Source organism: Lissotriton vulgaris, chromosome 10 (assembly GCF_964263255.1).
Source record: "Lissotriton vulgaris chromosome 10, aLisVul1.2, whole genome shotgun sequence".
NCBI lineage: Eukaryota > Metazoa > Chordata > Amphibia > Caudata > Salamandridae > Lissotriton > Lissotriton vulgaris.
In genome coordinates this window covers 778,486,394-778,510,108 of record NC_141698.1, presented here as the reverse complement: position 1 = coordinate 778,510,108, position 23,715 = coordinate 778,486,394, and the positions used below count along the sequence as shown (strand labels likewise).

At 48.4% G+C, this 23,715-nt stretch overlaps 1 protein-coding gene across 1 annotated transcript in view; it reads left to right on the top strand.

The window, feature by feature from the left end:
* Positions 1-23,715, top strand: part of HNRNPA2B1 (heterogeneous nuclear ribonucleoprotein A2/B1) — a 244,146-nt gene that overhangs the window by 94,523 nt on the left and 125,908 nt on the right. The window contains exon 9 of the mRNA XM_086941690.1: positions 4,950-5,075. Within this exon, the coding sequence (XP_086797816.1) occupies positions 4,950-5,075 (126 nt within the window). The remainder of the gene's footprint in view (positions 1-4,949; positions 5,076-23,715) is intronic.

The following is a 23,715-nucleotide window of genomic DNA, read 5'->3' as shown; positions in this document are numbered from 1 at the left end:
GAAAGCAATATAGATGTATCCTGTGTCCACTGATGGTGAAATCAATCTTTTCATAAATATAGCGAATGAGAAGAAAACTAATTACTTACCTGTAACTTCATAAACTCTTCCCTATCGGGACACCCATCTGCAGGATCTTTGTTTCAACAGCCTCACTACAATGGAAGAGGCTTGCCTCCAAATAACTGTGCTCAAGCTGAGAAGTGGTTAGGCTATCTCTGAGCATTCTTCCCGATCTTAAGTGAGCAAGTCCTGGGATTCTAAAATAAGCTGGTGGATCATCTCGGCAGAAAGAATTTGAAAATGCTAGTGAGGAAATTGGGGTGTATTACATTGTGTGATTTTGCAACCTCACCCTGTAATACTCATGCACACCCCATGAGGACCCTTAAATTTAGTTTGTCAAACCTGGATAGCCGTCGGTCTGAGCAGCAAGGCTTACACAAAGGAACAAGTGTTAAGCATTTAAACAGCACTAAAATAATTGAAGAGGACATTGACAACCCCAAATAAATCCGACATCCGTTATTAAAAATATACTGTTTTTCTGTAATTTTAGACACCACAACGAAAAGGATCCACTAGAGGGTTCCTGAGAGATAAAATTTGTAAGGTATAGTAAATCAAAGCATTTCACTCCACCTCGAGCAAGCATTTTTAGGGCTAGGTGTAATGTTTTTGCTTCTAACTCCAGTAGGGAGCCGGTCAGGGAGACTTGCAAGGCCCTCAGAAACAGTAGCCTCCACAGAAGAGCAGTTCCATGCACTTTATCTTCAGTCAAATGGATTCCTATGGAGTGGTGCTGAGGATCTACGATGCTAAAGAATGCTTAGGTATACAACATTCCTGTAGATGCTCAGTCCATAAAGTGGACGAGGAGCGCCGTAGGTGCAGGATTAGACACCCACAAGGTCCTCTGGCTTGGCCAAAGTCCAGTCTCCACTGGATTTCCAGTCGTCCAATATTGCAATCAAAGCCAAATCCTTCTCCTGGCTGTGGCTTGCCTTCTGGGCGACCAAGCTGCACAGCGGATTCTGGTGCTACTTCCAAGCATCGGGTCCTGTGCCCTGATGTTGCACAACAGTGGCGATCTGGGCTACCAGTTGTCCTTAGTAGGATTCTTCAGCTGTTGTGCCCCTGTGCTGCAAACAGGAGATCCGTCGACTGACCCTTGGAGTCTCTTTGCTTTGGCTGGGCTCTAGAGACAACATCTTGAGCAGAACATAGCAAGCACAGTCCCTCTTCTTCCCACACCAGCAGGTGCACTCCTTGTTGGTGCAACCTCTCTCTTTGCCGGGAACTTGGTGCAGCTTTGCAATCCTTTTGTCCTTTTTCCAGTTGAGATCGAAGTTCAGAATGTCGGGTGTGCCCTATTATGCTCAGAAAATTCCGTTTGGGTACTTCATGGGAAATGTGGCATCTGGCTGTCCCAAGATGCACCATTCTGCCCAATCCCAACATGGAAACCCCTCTAGGTGTCTAGAGCTCCATAGCCCAGGCTACCAAGGGGGCTACAAACCACTGGAAAATGGGTTTTACAACTGTCTTGCCCTTCCTTGTCCTCAGTGCCAGTCTATCTGCCTAAACAATAAATCAGCCCTCTCCCAAATGTTTCTCATTCAAGGTTGCTTCAGCTTTGAAGCTCACCTTTTAGGTCAATGCCTGTGTTGATTCCCTCAGGAGGGAGGTGGTAACCTCTCTCCTGAGCAGGCCCCTATTGTCTAATGACCTGGGAGTCGTTAACAGGTCTTCCCAGGAGGGTAAAAGCTGTCTGCTGGACAGACACAGTGAACGGGCACAATTGGTGACATACAACTGGATTGAACCATTAAATCTGATTTAGCTCCTTGATTCTTTTGATACTTGATAGTACCAACTTTAGTAGTCCCTTCAGAATTCGGCAGAGTTGAGATGTCAATATGTAGTTTTGTACATGCCTGTGGGGCTACTAGCCTTTCCACAGTAAAAGAAACTACAACTTTTTTTTTTTTTTTACTGTAAACTTACATGTTCTACTGTTTTAATATTCAGCACCCTGCATTATGGCTTGTTAGGCCTACCTTAGGTGTGACCTGCGTATATTAAAATCGGAGGTTTAGGCGTGGTCATAAAATTAAATGGCAAAGTTGAGATAGCAGTTTTAAACTGCCCTTCCAGTCTTTAGTGGCAGACTGGGAGCCATGTTTTACCTTGTAGTACTTAATGGGGCACAGCTAGTGAAGCTGTCCACGATAGACGCCAACTTTACAAGGCCCTAGGTAGCACTCGCAAGAGAGTTGGGCAATACCAGTTGGGGACAAGCAATTTAAACATGCGCCATATTATTGGTCATAGCACATGCACCGAGTCCTGTTTAACATGGCTCAGGGCATTTCAGAGCCATTACATAACTACTAAGTAATTAGGGCAGACGTCAGGGGAACCTGCAAAAAAGCCTGTTTCCTAACACAAATTTAAGTAGGTGGCAAATTGCTAAATTTGATATTTCTCTGATGGGCAAATCCATTGTAGAGCAATTTGTAGTACAGGACTCAAATGCAAGGTTCTGGCGCTAAGTTGGTATTGTGATTTCATTTCAGTAGCCCCTGCCTGGCCAAGACTCCATTGGGTCAGAGGTGTGTAATAAGTTTCTTGGAAGGCTGCCTTTCTACTGGCAGTAATATCAACCAAGAGAGAAGGTGAGCTTCAGGGACTCCTGAAAGAACCTTGTACACATGTTTCCCTTTCTACATAAAACCATGTTCATTCTGAATGTACCCATTTCATTTGGATCAGAAGATTTCTTAGCCTACATTGTTTCCAAACCTTGGGTCTTATTTCCACCCTTCAAAAAAAGACTAAAATCTTCGGACAGATTAGCTTTTTGTACCTTATGGACTTTTGATTAGGCAGAACCCTATAACAAGACAGGCTCCTGTTAAATTAATTGCATACATGTTCATAACAGCTGACAGACTGTTGAATTGAATACTCGCTGGGGATGTTAGACACACTAAACTGAGTATGGTTAAAGCGATGTGGAGAATGACTCGTGCATTTACTGGTTTTCCTAAATTGAGCATCGTACTCTCCTCCCTCTTGAAGTGCTAGAGAAGAACATTTTATCCACCTGTAACTATGATTCTCTAACATTAGTATATTTCATACATTTACATGCTACCCTCCCTCTTGCCATTTTCATTGGGGTACTTCATATGAATTCTTTTACAATCTCACATGCTGAAAAATCTAGTAGTTAGAAGCTTCTGTCAGGGAAAGAGATGAGGGTGCTGTGTTCTAATGGCTGACATTTGGGTCACACAAAGAGCCCTCAGCATGGGCAGAGGAAGCCCCTCCAGACCCACCTTGTACCTTGTACCTTCAGCCTTCTGTCCTCCAGGCCCTGAAGCCTGATCTTCATTCTATCCCTCAGGGTCCTGCCAGAAAAGCCATGACAAATGTCACACTCCTGTGGGACATGAGAAGAGGTAAGGCAGATGATACACACCTCGTGTGGATCTGATTTGGCCTTCTTCCTGGAGCACTCTGGACATTTAATGCAGGCATATTGACAATCAAAGAGTGCACCAAAGGATAAACAGGAAGAAAAGCACCAAAGTACTTCAGAAAAGCACTTAAAGAACGTGAAAAAGTAAAAAATCACTAAGAAACCCTTAAAAAAGGAGAGCTCAATGCTCCAGGGTCCTGCTTGCTGGAGCCGGAAAAAAAGAACTGAAAGTAAAAGGGACCTGCTGTGCATTCTGGGATACTGGGAGAAGTTCTGGAAAGTTCTCTTAAAGGCACAATATCCTGTTTGAGCCACATAATGGCAGCCTATGGGGCTTGTCTGTCCATGCCTTCCTCTCTATGATTCCAGAGGCTTTTGCTGGTAGAGGCAAGTTTCTCTATGGAGGAAACTGGGCAGGCTGTGCTGTTTGTGTGGATTTTTGGTGGAATTTCTAGTTGAAGTACTGGACAGTGTAGCCTGTGGTTCCGCATTTTTTTGACCACTTAAGAGATTATTTTTGATTGCTCTGGGGTCCACGCACATGGGCGGGACTATTCACTAGATTATGACTATAACAGAGATACCCCTACTACAGAACTGCAGTTACAGAACAGAAACCACTCCTTCTCTAACATTAGTATATTTCATACATTTACATGCTACCCTCCCTCCTGCCATTTTCATTGGCGTACTTCATATGAATTATTTTACAATCTCACATGCTGAAAAATCTAGCAGTTAGAAGCTTCTGTCAGGGAAAGAGATGAGGGCGCTGTGTTCTAATGGCTGATATTTGGGTCACACAAAGAAGTGGACTGGTTGAGTGGTTCTTTGACCGTTTCAAAGTTATTCAATGTGGTGCACACTACTTTGTTAGTGTTAATTACTGTGGGCTCCCTTTCTGACAGGAAACCATTCAAGCATGTGAATCTGTATGGATTCAAGCATGTGTCACTGAAAGATGCCAGTGCTAGAAAGCAAGTTGCGTGCAAATAAGGTGTTTTCGTCTTTCCTATAGGAGGACTAGTATAATCGGTAGAACTGCCCTCTATTAGTCAGAGAGCCGGGAGGGTGTGCTTTATTGGGGGGAATGGGGAGGAGGGTGTAGCTGTAGACATCTGGGGAATTTAAAGCTTGCCAAATATGATAACGGTGCAGCATGCCATGATCACTGGCATGTAATGTTTGCTTATCCTTTAAGATCTACATCACACCCACCATCCACTGTTTCATGTCTTTCAGCTTTAGTGGTGTGTGTAGCAAAAGATGCTAGTTTACCTTTGCTCCTCCAAGCTAATGAACAATTAATTTAATTGCAAGATAACTCCGGGTTGTTAAAGCACAGTACAGTGTATGTTGACACATTGTGAAACAGTGTCTGTCTGTGCCCTTTTTGCTAGTTATTTAATACCTTGTAGCACACTTATGCTCCATGGATTACTATTTATATTCTTTGAAATAGGTAATTTTGGCGGTGGTGGTGGTAACTTCAATGACTTTGGAAACTACAATCCGCAGCAGTCAAATTATGGTCCAATGAAGGGTGGAAATTTTGGTGGAAGCAGGAACATGGGAGGACCATATGGAGGTATGCCGACATAAATCCTGTAGTTCAGTATGCCTGTCTTGTTTGTGATATCAGGATAGATTGCATGTGCCCTGAATTTTGCACTAGCTGGCAGCATGAAATTGACCATAAAAATGTATCTAAGAATACATTTCGCAAGATGCTATGATTTTATACAGCCCTCTAGTAGTTATCTTTTTAAGCAGCTTTTTACCAAGAGGTTTATATACTACAAACTGATGTGGAAATCAAATATCTTTCACAGATCAAAAATCAGTTTAAAGATTAGTTAATAATATTCACCTTAGTCTAATAATAATGCAGCATAAAGAAGTAATGCATCTAAGATCGTAAGAAAACAAAAATTGGAGCATCATCTAGTGTTTTGGCTCATTTCAATGTCTGCTTATATTTGATTTCCTACCATGGAGAGCTGTTCTGTTTCCGTCCAGTACTTTAAAGCAGTTCTCCATCGCTGAAGTTTTACAGGTAATCCTCAACACACAGTAACGTGCTGCATCTTAGAGGCATCTTGGAACACTATGCCTGTGAATGTATTAAAATTGACTGTTCAGCATTGTCACATATTAATCAATAGCCCTTAACAATTGAATACTCCGGTGCTTTCTGTGCTTCTGGAATATTTTAACTCCATATATCCAAGATGGTGAAAAGTGTATTATTTTCAATGCAGAGAACGTCACTCCATAGCTTATCAAAGCTTGTTTTTCAACGTATTGTTTTTGGGTTGGATGTAGGGGGAGTTTAAAAAAACCCATCCTCACCCAAAAATACATTGGTACAGCTAACTCTCCAACTGGTTCCTAACTTTTCTAGAATCTTGTAAAAAAAAGCAGCTTCATAGACTGCACCTGTCAATTTAAGAAAGCTTTCCTGTCCCAGAGTACCAGCACTGGCAGTTACCTCAAAGAATTAGCTCTTTTTGTGGCTCATGGGTGTTGGCTCTGAATACTGCAGATTTTTCTGAACCACTTTTTTGTTTTGGAGATTTTGTTTTGGATATCTGGTATATCGTTTTATTTTTATATAGTCATTGCATTAGCCTTCAGAAAATCTTCATTTGAATTGAAAGGACATTCAAAGACGGAGACGGTATCTGATTTAAATGAAAACTGAATCGCCCCCCAGTAAGGATCTGCTTCTGCTGTGACAGTGTCCTCTTCCCTAAAGGCTTTTGCAGAGACATATCCTGGGATAAAATCCCCGCCTGCCACCCCTCAGCAAAAGAGAGTGGGCAAACTAAGGATAAAAATAATGAGTCTGTACAGGGGGGTGGACCCAGAAACAATCGACCGACCAGGGTAAGAACTGGTATCTCAAGAAGGCATGGTGCTTTAATTGCAAAGCCAAAGGGCACTGAACTGGAGACCCTGTCTGTCCCAAAAAGGCTTCCTCTAGTGCAACCCCAGTTAACACTGGGGTGGCGAGTCTCCCAATGGAGTCGTTGGTGTCCCCCGATCAGGTCAGAGAGCACACTGTGAAACCACTTTAGTTTCGGAGGATGGGGTGGATGTAACTGCCTTCGCTGACTAGCCCAATTATCTGGAGGAGTACTGACCACAGCCTCCTTTGGTAAAGGAGTGGGTGCTTTGAGAGATACAGGTGCAAGTGTCACCATGGGGACTGAAAAACTGGTATCTCCTGAACAGTACCTGACTGGAAAAACCGATCCCATCACCAATGCTGATAATGTGACCTAGGTTCATTCCATGGCTGTGGTGTCCTTGGAGTGGGGAGGGGTTACTGGCCAAAAGAAGGTGGTTGTGCTCTGCAATTCTAGGGTGAAAAAGAGTAGTTGGAGTCTTGATTGTCTCAACCCTCCCAAGAGAAAATGTAGGAAGTCTGGGAAGCCAACTACTGAACAGCTACAAGCTCAGGTCCCCTCTCCTCAGTGAGAAAACATGTCCGGCCTAGAGGGAACTGAGCCCCAGGAACTTGGGCCTCACATATCGAAGCTCCTAGACTCAGGCGTACCCTCTAGTGAAGAGCTGTGCCAAGGTCAGAGGACTTGTTATACTCTTAAAAGCCTGAGACCGCAAGATGCTGTACAGGGAAATAGATGCACTGGCTCTCAAAGGACCTGTTGGGAGGAGGGAGTCATGTACTCTTAGGCCAGAGACCCCAAACTGGTGCTACTAGGAGACTGGTAGTGCCTCAGCAGTACACAGTTTTTCAAAGTTTTTACTATCAGTGGCCAGTGACATCCCCCCCTACCTGGGCATCTTGGCCAGTGCAAGACTTGGAGTAGGTTAGTCACCCACTTCTACTGACTGGCCAAACATGTCCCAGGAGTTAAAGGAGTTCTGTAACTCCTCTGTTAACTTCCAAGCCCGTGGCAAACAGGTAACCACTTAAAGGCCCCCTTAATTCCACTTTCAGTGGTTCGGGGTCCCCTTGAAATGGTAGGAGTTGATGTTGGCCCCATGGAACCTCCAACAGCATCAGGGAACAGATTCATACTGGTGGCAGTGGATTAGGCCACCAGGTACCCTGAGGCTATATCCCTTAGGACTGTCACTGCTTCTGCAGTTGCTTTGGCCCTCTTAAGTATTTTTTGATTTAACTGAGTTGGTGTCCCTAAGGAGATGATGTCAAACAGAGATACAACTTCATGGCTCACTACCTTGAGACAATGTGGCATGAGTGTAGTGTGACATACAAGTTCACTACCTTTTATCTTCCACAGACCAGTAGTTTAAAAAGAAGTAGGGGTTAGTCACTTAGAACTTACAAGATATTGTGGACTGTGTGCTTGGCCTACGTTCATGAATGTCTGAGTACATGGATAAAGCATCCAAAAACCTTGATGCCAGTCAAGAGCTTCAGAAGCTTTATTATGACCAAAAGGCCGCACTGGTGGAGTTCTAGTCAGGGCAGAGGGTATGGGTTTTGGAGCCTGTGGCATCTAGTACCGTCCAGGACCCTTGAGAAGAAAGGTGAGGTCACCTATCTGGTTAACGTAGGCACTTGCAAGAGCCCTCACAGGGCCATCCAGATCAACCGCCTGAATATTTTTGATGACCGGATGATCTTACCATGCCTATGGTCACTGATGAGGAAGCAGAGAGTGAACCTCTCCCGCCCTCCTCACCTACAGCCCAAAAGATAGGTCAGTGGGTGGAGTTGTCTTCTCAGACACCCTCTCTGTCCAAAAGCAAGCAGACTACACGCAGGTCCTGGAGCAGTATGCAGAGCTGTTCTCCATAACCGCTGGTCAGACAACCTGGTGTACCCGTGAAGTGGACACTGAGGACTATGCACCTGTCAAAAACAAAATATCGAGACAGTCTTACCAAGTTAAGGAGAGCATCAGAGCTGAAGTTAGCAAGATGCTGGAACTGGAAGTCATTGAAACCTCTGAGAGACCCTGGGCCAGCCCAGTTGCGTTATTCTCAAAACCTCAATCCAATGGTTGAAAACCAGAGCGGAGGTTTTGTGTGGACTATAGGGGCCTCAGTGCAGTGACCAAGACAGATGCTGATTAGTTAGGTGACAGGATGTGGTGCGCCAAATTTCTCAGTACTTTTGATTTGACATCAGTGCGCTGGCAGATTGGTCTGACTGCAGGAATAAAAGAGAAGGCTGCATTCTGGGCACCAGGTGGGCATCATCAGTTTAGTGTTATCCCCTTTGAGTTAATGTATGCCCATGCCACCTTCCAAAGGTGTTTAACCAGAATCTAAGGACTAGTCCTGTGTAAATATACATCAATATAAATATAATTTTTTTGACTTTGTTATTTTTTCTGTAGAAATGCCAGCCTTATTTAATAAGTGCCCTTCCTGTGGGAAGAAAATGGCTAAATCAAATCCGCACTCGGTCTGTATTGTGTGCTTACCATCCTCACGCAGATCTGGCAAGTGCTACTACTGCCAGCAGTTTTCTAGATAAACCCTTCACGAAAGGGAGAAGATCAAGCTGCATGCCATGCGGGAGAGGGGAAAGTGATCTGGAAAGACATCCCTCTAAAGAACCCTCCTCTCAAATGAAGTCATTTCACAAGAAAAAGGAAGAAAGAAAGGCATCAGTCGAATTTGACATCAAGGGAAAGATCGTCTAATACCCCTTTGCTCTCCTTCAGCGTCCAAGTCCCCTGCGTCCCAGTCAGCATTGAAGAACCTATTGCCATCAAAGCGGACAGCACTAGGTATGGCAAAGTATGAAAGCTAGACAAGTCTGGCTCTCCTACGATGGCAGAGGGCAGACATTCGGCATCGAAGGCTCATCTGCGACATGGGTGTGAGCGCATGCTTCCTCCAGCTCTGTAACCCACTCCAGTTGGAGGGGTGTGGGGGGGGGGGGGGGGGGGGGGAGTGTTATTAATGTTTCACTTGGACGAGTGGATCAAAATAACGCAAGACAACTGGGTACTCAATATGGTGCAGAATAGGTACTCAGTCAGATTCAAATTCCCCACCACCGTCTGTACCTCCTCAGATAACTCCAGTACATCTGCTGAATTGGCTGGGAGAGGTGGTCTCCATCCTGTTACCAAAACATGCCATCAAAAAGGTTCCCTGGCAACATCGGCAGAGGATCTATTCCCATTACTTTTTGGTTCCAAAGAAAGGTCCAAGCAAAGGGGTTCAGGCCTATACTCTACCTCAAACTCTTAAACAAATTTGTCCTCAAAGAGAGATTCAGATTGTTGGCATTACACTAAATCATTCCACACATCCATCAAGGGAACTGGATGTGTTCTATAGACCCTCAGGATGCTTATTTTCTCATCCCAATTTCTCGAAAGCACCAGAAGTTTCTACGATTCAGGATAGTTGGACCACTTCCAGTTTAAAGTCCTGCCTTTCAGACTCTGATCGGTTCCTTGCACCTTTAGAAATGCATGGCGGTGGTGGTGGCCTTCCTGCAAAAGATCTTGGTCTATTCTTATCTTAACAACTGGCTATTCAAGAATGCCTCAACAAGTCTCCTGCAGGAACATCTGAGATACTGCATTCAACTCTTGAAACATGGGCCTGTGCGTCAACTTCGAGAAATCTATCCTCAATCCAACTTAAAGTATACACTATTTGGGTGCTACCCTGCATGATGCAAATGCAAGAGCTTGTCCTTCGGAGGAGAGGCTATCCTCAATACTCCACAAATGCCTTACTCTCCTACGACCACCTCATCCCAATGCCAGACAAGTGTCCCCTCTGCTGGGCTAGATGGTGTTGTGCATATTAATTGTTCCAAATGCCAGGCTACAGTTGAGACAATTACAACAAGCACTAGAGGACCAATGGTCTCAAGTCGCCAACTGCTGGGAGGACACCATAACTCTTCCTCATTCAGTCCAATTCTCAATAAGATGGTGGATGCAATGGCCTCATCTGCTGAAAAGAGTTCCCTTCCACCAGGAAATCTCCAAACAAACTCTTGTCAGACGTGTCCTTTCAGGGCTGGTGTGCTCACATGGAATCTCTTACAGTCCAGAGGATGTGGTCAGAAAAAGAGAGAACCTACCACATTAGAACTAAGCAGTACATCTGGCTCTCAAAGCGTTCTTTCCCTCCATAGTCGCGTTCCCGGTTAGTGCAGACGGACAATACCACAAAGATGTACTACCTGAAGAAACTGGGAGGGACCAGATCCAGACCACTTTCTCTGGAGGCTCAAGCAATTTGCAAATGGCTATTGACGTCGAACATGTCCATATCGGCAATTCACCTCCCAGGCACCCTTAATGTTCAAGCGGGCGACCTATGCCGTAACTTGGTCGATGTGCACCACTCTGCTAAAAGAGGGTTGTTAACACCAGAACTTTTTCCGAGTTGGGGTTATCCAGAAATTGATCTATTTGCAGACGTGGCAAACGCAAAATGCCTCGCCTTCGCATCCAGGTACCCTGAACCAGGCTCCAGAGGAAATGCACTTTTGATCGACTGGTCAGAGAAATGACTCTACGCTTTTCCACCAGTCTCTCTCATACCATTGGTGATAGCAAACTCTACAGATCCAGGACAGAGATGATCCTGTTTGGGCCAGAGTGGACTCGCCAGTAGTGGTACCCGGGCCTGCTACACCTTTCCAAGGCGCTACACAGAAGGTTGCCATGCAATCCGGATCCGTTAACCAAGTTAGAATGGAAGGTTTCCCATCCCAACCTTCTGTCACTGATTGGCAGCATGGCTCCTGAGTTCCTCCAATATGGTCACTTAGGCCTCTCACTGGACTGTATGCAGATTTTAAAGGAAGCGAGAACGTATCCTGCTAGGAAATCATACACTTTCAAATGGAAGGGTTTTTATCTGTGGTGTACAAATAATGGACATTACCCTATCCTGGGCCAAGAACAGGTTATTTTATCATATCTTTTGTACTTGGCTAAAGCAGGTTTACAGTTCTCTTCTATTAAGAGTGCATCAAGCAGCTATTACAGCTTATAGAAAGTCTCCTAATTGGGTCTCTTTCTTTCAAATGTCAGTTGTTAAAGGCTTCCTGGAAGGGCTAAGAAATGTCTACCCACCATTTTTGTTACCTTCCCCTGCTTGGGAACTTGATGTTGTCCTTTCCAAATTAATGCCCCCCTGCCCAGCCCCTCCCCCCTGAACCCAGGCACAAAGCTTCTCTGCAGCGCTTTGTGTTCTACAGAGCCTTATCTTGTATTCCATGCCAACAGAGTGCTCCTAAGAACTCCCCTGAGTTTCCTACCCAAGGTGATCTCTGACTTTCATATCAATCAGTCGATCACCCTACCCACATTTTTTCCAAATCCTACCAGTCCTCCAGAGTTCTATTCACTTGATTTGAGAAGGGTGTTAAAATTTGATCTTGATAGAACGAAGGATATAAGAAAGTCTGACCGTCTTTTTGTTAACTATGGTCCAATGCACACTGGTTTTTCTTCTTCTAAGCGGTCCATCGCTAGATGGATAGTATCCTGCATCATATTCTCCTATCAACTAGCTCACAAGCAGCTCCCTGGCAAGCCAAGGGCTCACACTACGAAAGGTAAAGCCGCTACTACAGCTCTTCTTAGAAATATACCCATTCAAGAGCTATGCAAAGCGTCTACATGGAGCTCAGTCCACACCTTTACCCGCCATTACTGCCTAGATTCTGACACTCCGGCAGATGCTCAGTTTGGGCAACCTACAATGGGAAATTTATTTGGATAATAAGTTGTTCAGAGTGTGTTAGATATTCGTGATTATATTGATGTATGCATAATATTTATATTGATGTATGTTTACACAGGACTAGTCTTTAGATTTTGGTTAAACATGCATTAGTATATCTATTTATATGCATATATTTTTGTGAATGCTCTGGGGTCCCCGCATGTGGGCGGGACTATTCAGTGCTTATGACTTTGAGTATACCCCTGGAAGAGAACTAGGCTTACAAGTGAGTAACTTATCCTTATGGTATGGGTTGACTGTTCCTTCTTAATAGTAAAGATCTTCAGGGATTGTTGAATCACTCTTCTCCAGTATTGGGGTGTCTTTCATAGATTCACATGCTTGAATATTCCCCGTCGTCGAAGTAGGTGCCCCACGGTAAATAAATTAGCAATAAAAAACCAACAATATATGTATATAGAACATAATTACATACATTCTAAAACCAGAAGTATAAGTATCAAGGATAGCAGTAACACAAAGGAATATATTAGAAGAAAGAAGCACTTTCATAACATATCGGTCATTGTTAGTCCAAAACTTAAGCCAATCAGGCGCAAGCACCCCTCTAGAACCTTCTCCTCAGAGGCTCATTCCCTCAGATTTTCTACCGCACGTCGTGTGAAGGGAGTCTGTCTCCCTGAGCTTTGCTCAGTTTTCAACTTCTTAGTGGATTTTCTTCCGTTTTCTGAGATGTCTTCAAGTAAGAAGTCTTTGTTTCATCCTTGTGCTTCTTGTGGGAAGTTGCGGCTCTTCTCTGAGGACCTTCACAAGAAGTGTATTTATTGCCTCTATCCAGAGCATGAGGTAGGCAAATGTAAAATTTGCAGGACTTTCTCCACCAAGACCCTTAAGGACAGGGAAGCGCGTGACCTCCTTTGGTTGCAGAGGTTGAAGGAGAAGGATTCACCTCTTTCTGATGCAGAAAACCTTGCATCAGTTGGGTCTAGAGCCACCTCAAAACGTAGCAGTGTGCAGGATATGCCATCTCCATTCCTGAAGAAAAAACTTGAACTCATGAAGGCTCCTGCTGTGTCTCCTCTTCCTGCTACGCCTACGCCCTCGGGATCGGACTCTCAGGACTCCTTCTCAGCATGTTGCCCTTAAAAAACGTGCAAAATTGTCAACTTCACCGTCGACGGTCTTTCCGACGACGAAATCTGCCGTCGCTACCTCTCTGATGACGACAGTGACGTCGACTTGTGCCAGCGGGTTGTCGACGGCTGCGTCGACGATGGTGTGTGTAAGCTTCAAGTCTGCCTCGTTGTCGATTCCAATCTCCTCATCGACGTTGAAGAAGGGAGTCTCGTCGACATCGATATCTTCGTCGATGCCTTCTGTGAAGAGAGCCTCTTTGTCGGCGGTTGCTCTGTCGACGACTGGTCAGTCGACGGCGGCTCCGTCGATGGCAGCCCCGTCGACGACTACTTCGTTGACGGCTATGGTATTGCCGTCGTCGGCTGCATCAGCACCTTCATCGGGTTATCGTCATCGACGTCTTCTTTTGCATCACTGCCTCTAGTACCATTTTCATAGTCAAGTTCAGGGGCTCCTGCTGTTGATCCTCTGCACCACTGTCGGCAGGTACCTTTGGCTCAGCTTCCCATTCCGCGTCACTCTCTTGTCATCACCTCCTTTTTGCCTCTGCTTCAGAGCATGACTCTGATTCTGAAGAGGAGGTAGATGATACCTTCCGGGCAGCTCGAAGCCCTTTAGAACTGGTGATAAAATGTCAGGACTATGAGAGCGATCAGGAAGATCCGTACTACCATGAGGCGGAACCTTCTGCTCAGGTTCCCACAGCGCAAATACCACTCCCTCATTTATAATCTCCAATATATGCTGGAGGATTATAATAGGCGATTTCCACCTTCTTTCCAGGGGTCTCCTCACCCTACAGTGCAGCCTGCAACAACAGTGGCTCCTCCCTCTGCTGCAATGCCTGAGCCGTCTGCGTCTTCTGCACCACCACTACCCCTATTCAGGTTCATGTGACTGTTTACGAGGACGATGTTCGCCCAGATCGGGAGGACGGCAAAGTTGATGATGAGGATGGGAACATGGCTGATTGGGACGATTATCACATCCAGACGCCATCGCCGCCACCTTCGGGTCCAGGAGATTCCCCTCATGTGGATATAGCAGGTTTTCACCAATGTTCGAGGCATGTGGGCTGCTGAATTCATATCTGTGCATAGATCGCCGCCTAGTGTTGGGTCCGGATGATTGCACATTGTTGTCCTGGAAGAGTCTTCGAAGTATCACGAGATAGGTGGCTCCTCCCCTGGACTACAGTGCGCATGGGCATCGCCTCCATCCCCAGATTGTTTTTTTCCGCCATTGGGTTCGGATGTGTTTCGGTCCCGCTGTCGGAACCGATAGTACTTTTCTGTTCTACTTGAGACCTAACGGTCTTTAGGCTGGGCGTCGGTACTGTTTCGTTCGGTTTATCTTATTCTCAGCTCTGAACACGCTCTGCCCCTCCGCGTGCTCTCGGCGCGGACGGGCCTACTCGACGCTCGAAGTTCCTATCATGGAACGTACTCCGTTCAAGAAGTGCCCGGTGTGCAATTCCAAATATTCACACCTCGACGTGCACCCTGTGTGCAACAAGTGTTTATCACCGAAACATGACGAGACCAGGTGTATGGCCTGTTCAAAGTTCCGGTGCAAGAAGACCCTAAAGCAGCGTCGCGCCGCTCGGCTCCAGGCCCAGTTGGCGGAACCCCCTGCGAGCCTGCCGGACAACATCTTCGAAGGTTTTGAAGTTTCGGACTCTAACCCTGCGTCGGAGGAAGAGGAAACCGGCGACGCGGAAGATGCGGACTTTTATGAAGCCGGCGACGAGGTAGGGGACGACGATGAGGCCATTGCCACCGTGGGGGATAGCTCGGAGGAAGAGCATCCCCAAACTGACTCAGGGGTTAATCCCCGAGACACGACCCAGGTCGAGGGATCGCCTTCGGGCCTTACCCAAGTCCTCGTTACTAGTCCAGCAGCCCCGCCTCTCGGCCCGGCCACGGACATTTCGGAGGGGCCACTCCCGTTGAAGGAAGCGAAAGTGAAGCCATCGGGATCCACGCAGTCGGTTTCGAAACCGAAAGTGAAAGCTCCATTGATGGTGCGGAAGGCTCGGGAGGTGTCAACACCTAAGGCAATCAAGATGGCCGACTTGAAGGGCCACGCCAAGATGGCCGACCCCAAGGCCTCGGGGTCGACGCCGAAAGCAAAGGCGGCCGACGCGGCTGCGTCGCGCCGAAGACATTGGGGGTCGACGACCCAAAAAAGGCTCCGAAGACACGCCAAAGCGATTCCACGGCTCCGGCTGTACCGGCTCCGACCGTCGGAACCAAGGATGGAAAGGTGTCGACTCCGAAGACGCTGCCCCCGGCTGACTCGACTCCCGACTCCGGGAGAGCTCACAAGCCAGTCAAGCCCTCTCCGGTATTGGCGAAGAAGGTAGTGGAATCCCTCCAACGGATTCGAAGCGCTGAAGTTCTCGAGCCGGAGAAAGTGAAGCCGAAGCCCGCATCGAAGCCGGCGAAGGCGCAGACGCCTATTCGCTACACCCTGCCGCCGAAATCGGCGCCGAAGGCCTTCGCTCCGAAGCAGGGGGCGGACGTGCCCTCGAAAGAGACATCGACGTCCAAGGCGGCGTTAGGGGTGTCGAAGCCTCGGCTCCAGCCACTCGCAGAGGAAGAGCGCCGAGAGGTCGTCATCGACGCCAATACTGGGAAATTGTCCCTACTCAAGAGAAGAATCACCGCGGAACCGGTGCTGGAGCATTTTCGGATTCCTCTTAAGAACAAGAAGGACTCGACGGGTGCTTCGGACCCTATGGAGCCTTCGTCTCCCACACATGTAGAACGTTCTCCTCCTTGTTCTAATGCAGGGGAAGGTGACGATGAGGAGTACGACGAGTACAACTATCCGGCGTACTCTGATCCGGAGGAGGAACCTGCTCCTTGGTCTGCCGGAGCCGACCCAGACGACCCGCAATCGGGTCAGGAACCGCAGCTATTTGCGGCAAAGACCTCACCGACGGAGGGCTCAGCGGCCTTCAACGCTCTCCTCGAGAGAGCTGCGGCTAACCACGACGTCGAGCTGCACTCGGACCCGGTGGATGTGGACTTTTTATTTGACACTTTCTCAGTAGCCGAAAAGTCAGTCAAGACACTGCCGATGCTTAAGGGGGTGCTAAAACACGCAACGGAGGTCTTCAGGGAGCCCACCCGAGCGCGTGTCATCAACCCTCGCATTGACAGAAAATATAAGGCAGCGCCCTCGGATCCCACATACATCAAGGGACACTTGCCACTGGACTCGTTGGTTGTATCCAACGCTCGGAAGAGGGCGAACTCGCAGACCACTGGTGACGCTCCTCCCCCAGACAAAGAGTCCAAGATCTTCGAGGCCTCTGGGAAACGAATTGCTGCACAGGCAGCAAACATTTGGAGAATCTCAAACACACAGGCCCTACTTGCACGCTATGATAGGGCTCATTATGATACCTTAGAAACACTACTGCAACACCTGCCTGACCAGTACAAGGAGGCAGGAGAAATGCTTATTCAGGAAGGCAAGCTCATCACAAATGCATCCATAAAATGTGCGCTGGATGTGGCTGATACGGCCTCCAGGGCAATCAACACTAGTGTGTTGCTTAGACGGCATGCTTGGCTGAGAATTTCAGGGTTCAAACCCGATATTCAAACGACAATACTGAACCAAACTGTTAATCCTGACCACCTATTTGGCCCTGAGGTGGATGCGACGCTGGAAAAGATGAAGAAAGATACGGACACTGCCAAGTCTATGGGGGCCCTCCAGTCTCAGCAGTTTCGGAGCGGTTCCTTTCGTCGCTCCAATTCCAGAGGCACCTCAAGGGGTCAGGCATCGCAGTCCACCCAGTATTACAAAAGTAACACCCAACCCTCATACAACAACAAGGGTAGAGGTGGCTACAGAGGCAATAACATCAAGGGCAGGGGACGTGGAAACAACAGCTCCAGGTCCACCACCGCCAACAAACAGTGACGTCTTGTCACTGCCCCCCGACCATACAACACCGGTCGGGGGGAGACTCCAGCAGTTCCTGCCCGCGTGGAAATCCATCACCACGGACAGGTGGGTCAAGTCTCTTATCCAGTACGGTTACTGTCTGGAACTTACTTCCATTCCACCAAACATACCCCCAAGAAGCCGTCCTATGTCCGGCGAGCACTTGACCTTGTTGCAGCAGGAAGTCCTGGTCATGCTGCAAAAAGGGGCAATAGAGCCCGTTCCATTGCAGGAAAGGGGAACAGGGGTTTACTCCCTGTATTTTCTAATCCCCAAAAAGGATGGATCCCTCAGGCCCATCCTGGACCTCAGGCCCCTCAACTGGTACATTCTCTCGGAGCACTTCCATATGCTCACGTTACAGCAAGTACTCCCTCTGCTTCAGCAGGGGGACTTCCTGGCTACGCTGGATCTGAAAGATGCATATTTTCATATCCCACTGCATCCTTCCCACAGGAAGTATCTCAGGTTCACGATTCAAGACCAGCATTACCAGTTCAGGGTTCTGCCGTTCGGGGTCACCACGGCGCCGAGGGTATTTACAAAGTGCCTGGCGACCGTGGCGGCGCATCTCCGGCGCCAGAACGTCCATGTCTACCCCTACCTGGACGACTGGCTCATTCAAGCAAAGACAGAACAACAGTGCGTCGACCATGTGTCACGCACCATTCATCTCCTGCACGATCTGGGATTCTCTCTGAACTACCCCAAGTCCCATCTCCAGCCCGCCCACGTGCGACAGTATCTGGGCGCGACTATCGACACTCTGGCAGCCACTGCGCAGCCGAATTCTGTGAGAATCGCCAGTATTCAGGCGCTGATCCAACGATTCAGACCTCAACACTCGCTTCCAGCGAAGGTGTTCATGCAGTTGATAGGCATGATGGCCTCCTGCATCTCCATCGTCCCGCACGCGAGACTACATATGCGTCCGCTTCAGGAGTGCCTTGCACGTCAGTGGACTCAGGCTCATGGGCAACTGACAGACCTAGTGTTAGTGAGCGGTCGGGCATACAACTCTCTGCATTGGTGGAATCCACAAAACCTTTGCAAGGGCCGACCATTCCAGGAGCCTGTGCCACAGATTATCCTGACAACGGACGCCTCTCTCCAGGGATGGGGAGCGCATGTACTCCAGTACACGGTGCAGGGACTATGGACACTACAGCAAAGGAAGATGCACATCAATGTGTTGGAACTGATGGCAGTCTTCATGGCCTTAAAGGCGTTCAAAGTACATCTGTGCAACAAGGTCGTGTTGATCCGGACGGACAACATGACGGCCATGTACTACATCCAGAAGCAGGGAGGCACACACTCTCCACAGCTGTCTCATCTGGCTCAGAGCATGTGGAAGTGGGCCATTCAGAGGAACGTCTTCCTCATGGCAGAGCATCTCCCGGGCAAGGACAATCAGATGGCAGATCTGCTCAGCAGGCACAGCCATCAAATGCACGAGTGGGAGATACATCCATCAGTACTCCAACCGTACTTCCAAAAGTGGGGTCATCCAGAGATAGACCTGTTCGCCACGAAAGAGAACGCAAAATGCCAAAGCTTCGCCGCCAGGTTCCCACACCCGCAATCACAGGGCAATGCGATGTGGATGAACTGGTCAGGCAGATTTGCGTACGCTTTTCCCCCAGCACCTCTGATACCGCTGGTGGCACGCAAACTCAGGCAGCACTCGATGACTCTCATCCTGGTTGCTCCAACATGGGCTCGCCAACCATGGTACACCACGTTTCTGGAACTCTCCGTGGTACCGCATCAGAGGCTTCATCTCACCCCCAGCCTTCTGACGCAGAGCCATGGCGACATTCAGCACCCAGATCCGCAACAGCTCAACCTGGCGATCTGGCTCCTGAAGTCCTAGAGTTTGGCTACCTCAATCTTCCTCCCGATTGCATGGACATCATTCGAGAGGCAAGGAAGCCCACTACTAGAGCTTGCTATGCGGCTAAATGGAAGAGGTTTGTCATCTACTGTGTTAACCACAATATTGACCCGCTAGATGCTTCCATTCAAAACATCATTTGTTACCTGTTCCACCTGTATCAATGCAATTTGGCGTACTCTTCCATCCGCATTCACCTGTCTGCTATGGCAGCATACCTCCAGAATAGGCAACATCTGTCGCTCTTTAAGGTCCCTGCGATCAAGGCTTTTTTGGAAGGACTCAAGAGAGTCATTCCACCAAGGACACCACCAGCTCCAGAATGGAACCTCAATGTGGTTCTTACCAGACTGATGGGTCCTCCCTTCGAGCCACTGCACTCTTGTGAGCTTCAGTTCCTAACTTGGAAGGTTGCGTTCTTAGTAGCAATCACATCGCTACGGAGGGTTAGCGAGCTGCAGGCGCTCACCATCCAAGAACCTTTCTTTCAGGTACACACTAACAGGGTTGTGCTCCGCACTAACCCTAAATTCTTACCCAAGGTGGTATCTCAATTCCATATAAACCAGACAATTGAGTTGCCAGTGTTTTTCCAGAACCCAGAGACGCTGGCGGAGCGGATGCTCCACACCCTCGACGTTAAGAGAGCCTTGATGTACTATGTAGACAGGACAAAGGATTTTCGCAAAACAAAGCAGCTTTTCGTTGCTTTTGCCACACACCACAAAGGAAACGCTATCTCCAAAGCTGGGATCGCTAGGTGGATAGTGAAATGCATTCAGATCTGTTACGCTAAAGCTAAACGCACTCTCACAATTCCACCAAGAGCCCACTCCACTAGAAAGTTGGGGGCCTCTATGGCTTTCCTAGGTAACATTCCCTTAGAAGATATTTGTAGAGCAGCTACATGGTCAACCACACATACTTTCACAAAGCATTACTGTGTAGATGTGCACTCTAAACAACAGGCAGCTGTTGGCCAGGCTGTTCTCAAAACGCTTTTTCAGACGGCTGCAGCTGGCACGGGCGGCCGCCGCTAATGGAGGGACTGCTATGTATTCTATGCACAGATATGAATTCAGCAGCCCACATGCCTCGAACTGCAAATGCTACTTACCAGTATGCATCTGTTCTTGGCATGTAGGGCTGCTGACATTCATATCGCCCGCCCTCCTCCCCGGCGCCTGTAGCAGCTGCAGCATTCATTTACATATATTTATATGCTCTTAGCATGGGCATCATTCACATACTTCACTCCATCTCTGCCAATGGCTAAAAACAATCTGGGGATGGAGGCGATGCCCATGCGCACTGTAGTCCAGGGGAGGAGCCACCTATCTCGTGATACTTCGAAGACTCTTCCAGGACAACAATGTGCAATCATCCGGACCCAACACTAGGCGGCGATCTATGCACAGATATGAATGTCAGCAGCCCTACATGCCAAGAACAGATGCATACTGGTAAGTAGCATTTGCATTATGGAACGAGCGGCCCTGCGCTTAAAGCTCCCTATGGTTCTGAAAGATGTGGATTGTTTTCTTTATGACTTCAAGAGTCAACCATTTAAACAGGTCAGGGCAGTGCCTATCATTGACTAAATCTGGAATGAGGGCGTCAAATTGATGCAGATGCCGAATTCAATTCCGGTGCTGCTTCCAGGGCGCCCCAGGGTTCTCCAGCCTGCATGGTAGCGAAACCTAAACCTAAACCTGATTCCGTTATTACCCAGGCTGCACAACGCCGCTCCAGGAATCAGTCTTCTATTACCGCTCCTCCTGACCGTGAGGAATGTCATCAGGATGCCATTGGACAAAAATTCTCCCCTATGGCTTCTACCACTGTGAGGGCTGCAAATTCTTTGGCCATTCTGGGGCGCTATGACTGCCAAATGTGGTCGGATATGTCTGCTTTTATCGACCTCATTCCGGAGCCCTCCAGAGCAGAGGCTCTCAAGATCCTTCAGGAGGGTGAGAGAGCGTCATCTGAGATAGACTGCTCTGTGGACATTGCATGCACTGTTTCATCAGCTTGTGGGGCGGCTGTTTTCTGTCGTCCGGGCTGGCTTTGTTCCACCTCTTTTCGCCAGGACGTTCTGGCGAAGATCCTGGACATGCCCTATGACGGCGAATCACTCTTTGGCCAGCATGTGGACGACGCACTTCAGACCATAAAAAAGGACACCGAGATGGCTCGTGCCTTGGGCACTTTGCAGTTTCGCAAACAGCCTTTTCGTGGTGGACGCGGCACCTCCTCTTCCTTTCGCGGCGGATCCAACCAGTACCGCTCCTACGGCCAAGGAAATCGGAGAAATTCCTCCCAGTCGCAGCAGTCCTATCGGCAGCAGTCTTCAAAATCCTACAGAGGAAAATCTTCCTACAGAGGCTCCACTTCTAAGAAGCAATGACTTGCCTTCCCCGCTCAAAGTTGGAGGTCGAATCTCCCTCTTCTTTTCCAATTGGTCTTTAATCACCTCAGGGTGCTGGACATTGTATCAAAGGGCCATGCTTTGGAGTTTGTCAAATTCCCTCCAAACACTCCTCCATCTGGTCCGCCTCCGGCACACCTCAAGGAGCTTTTCCAACAGATTCGACTCCTGATTCAGAAAGGTGCCATCGAAGTGGTTCCAAAGTTTCAGAAGGGATAAGATTATATTCCCGTTTTTTCCTCGTCCTCAAGATGTCCGGCGAATGGCGTCCGATCCTCGACTTACGAGCCTTAAACAAGTACCTGAAGTGCCATTCCTTCCGCATGCTCACGCTCGTGGAAATCTTCCGCCTTCTCTCGAAGGACGATCTCATGACCACCATCTATCTCCAGGATGCTTATTTCCACGTGCCAATACTTCCAAGACACCGGAAGTACTTACGCTTACGAGTGGGACGCAGAAACTTTCAATTCAAGGTTCTGCCTTTCGGCCTTCGCTCCGCCCCCTGGCGTCTTCATGAAAGTCCTGGCTCCGGTGGTGGCATATCTACGTTTAAAGGGCGTTCAAATCTTTCTCTATGACTGTCTCATCAAGGCGCAATCTCGTCACCAGGCATCTCTGGACACTCAATTCTGTCTGACTCTATTCCACTCTCTCTCTGTCCATCAACACCGAGAAGTCTCGGGTCGATCCAGCTCCCTGCAAATCTTTTCTAGGCGCCACTCTGAATACTTCTCTGGCGAAGGCATTCGTGTCTCCCGAGCGTCATCTGCGGATTTTACGCCTAGTAGCTCTCATCCGTTCAAAAGGGTCCGTTTCAGTTCGTGTATTGAAATCCTTTCTCGGGATGGCACCTCCTGCATCTCCCTGATCTCAAATTGCAGGCTCAAGAGTCTCCCATTTCAGGAGGAATTGGACAAGCAGTGGCGTCAGGTCATCAGCTCTTTCAACGATCTGGTCCTGGTGACCGCTCGGATGAGGTCCGCTCTCTTATGGTGGGCTCAACTGTCAAACATCGCTGCCGGTACTTCTTACCTAACCATCGCTCCGGAGCTCAACCTTACCACGGATGCCTCCCTGGAAGGCTAGGGAGCACATCTTCAGGGGCTATCCATAGAGGGCAAGTGGACCCTGTCTCAACGTTCCTGGCACATCAACAGACTGGAACTCATGGCCATTTTCCTGGTGCTAAAGTCTTTCCATCTTCTGCTCCAGGGAGAATCTGTGCTCATTCAAACAGACAATACCACCAAGTGTGCACCATGTGAGCAAACAGGGCGGCACCAAGTCAACGCTCCTTTCTCAGCTGGCACAGAGCATCTGGGACTGGGCGCTCCGTCACCAAATAACCCTGACAGCGGTTCACCTACCAGGCATCTCCAACATCCTAGCGGACTCCCTCCGCAGGTCCGCGTCCACGACCCACGAGTAGGAGTTGCATCAGCCAACTCTGGACTTCATTTTTCGGTTATGGGGTCGCCTGAACATAATTCTGTTTGCGAGCCCTGTGAACCGTAAATGCCCGCCTTATGCAAGTTGGCTTCCCCAATCAAGGGTCATCCGGGAATGCCCTTTTGATGGACTGGTGCAATCTATTCGCCTACGTTTTTCCGCCGATTCCGCTGGTGCCTCGAGTGTTGTGGAAAATGCGGACACAGCCGTGCAACATTCTCCTGATCGCTCCCAGATGGCCTCGACAAGACCGGGTTTGTGCAGGTCGCTCCACCCGCTGCGTGGCCCACCTGCGTGGGCCCAGTCCCCGTTTGACGCCGCCACTGCCAGTAACTGTTTCTGCCTTATTTGTATTGTGCCAGCTTTCTGTATTTTCTCCCGCTGTTGTGCCCTGATCGTCACTGTTGTGCCAATGACTGTTTGTCTGCTATCGCCGTTTTTTTGCCGCTGTTGTGCCCTTGTTTGTCACTGTTGTGCCCGTGATTGTATGTATTTTCTGCTCTCACAGTTCTCCCCCGCGGCCCCACCCCCGTTTCCTTCAGCCTCACACATCGCATCGCTCCCCTCCCCACTCGCCACCCCGCTCCCGCCTCCCAGCTGCTCCTCCCTCGCTCCGCCCCCCCACTCTCCATTTATGGCAAAGTACGCGCAGCTGTGCGCCGATTGTGCCAATTTGCG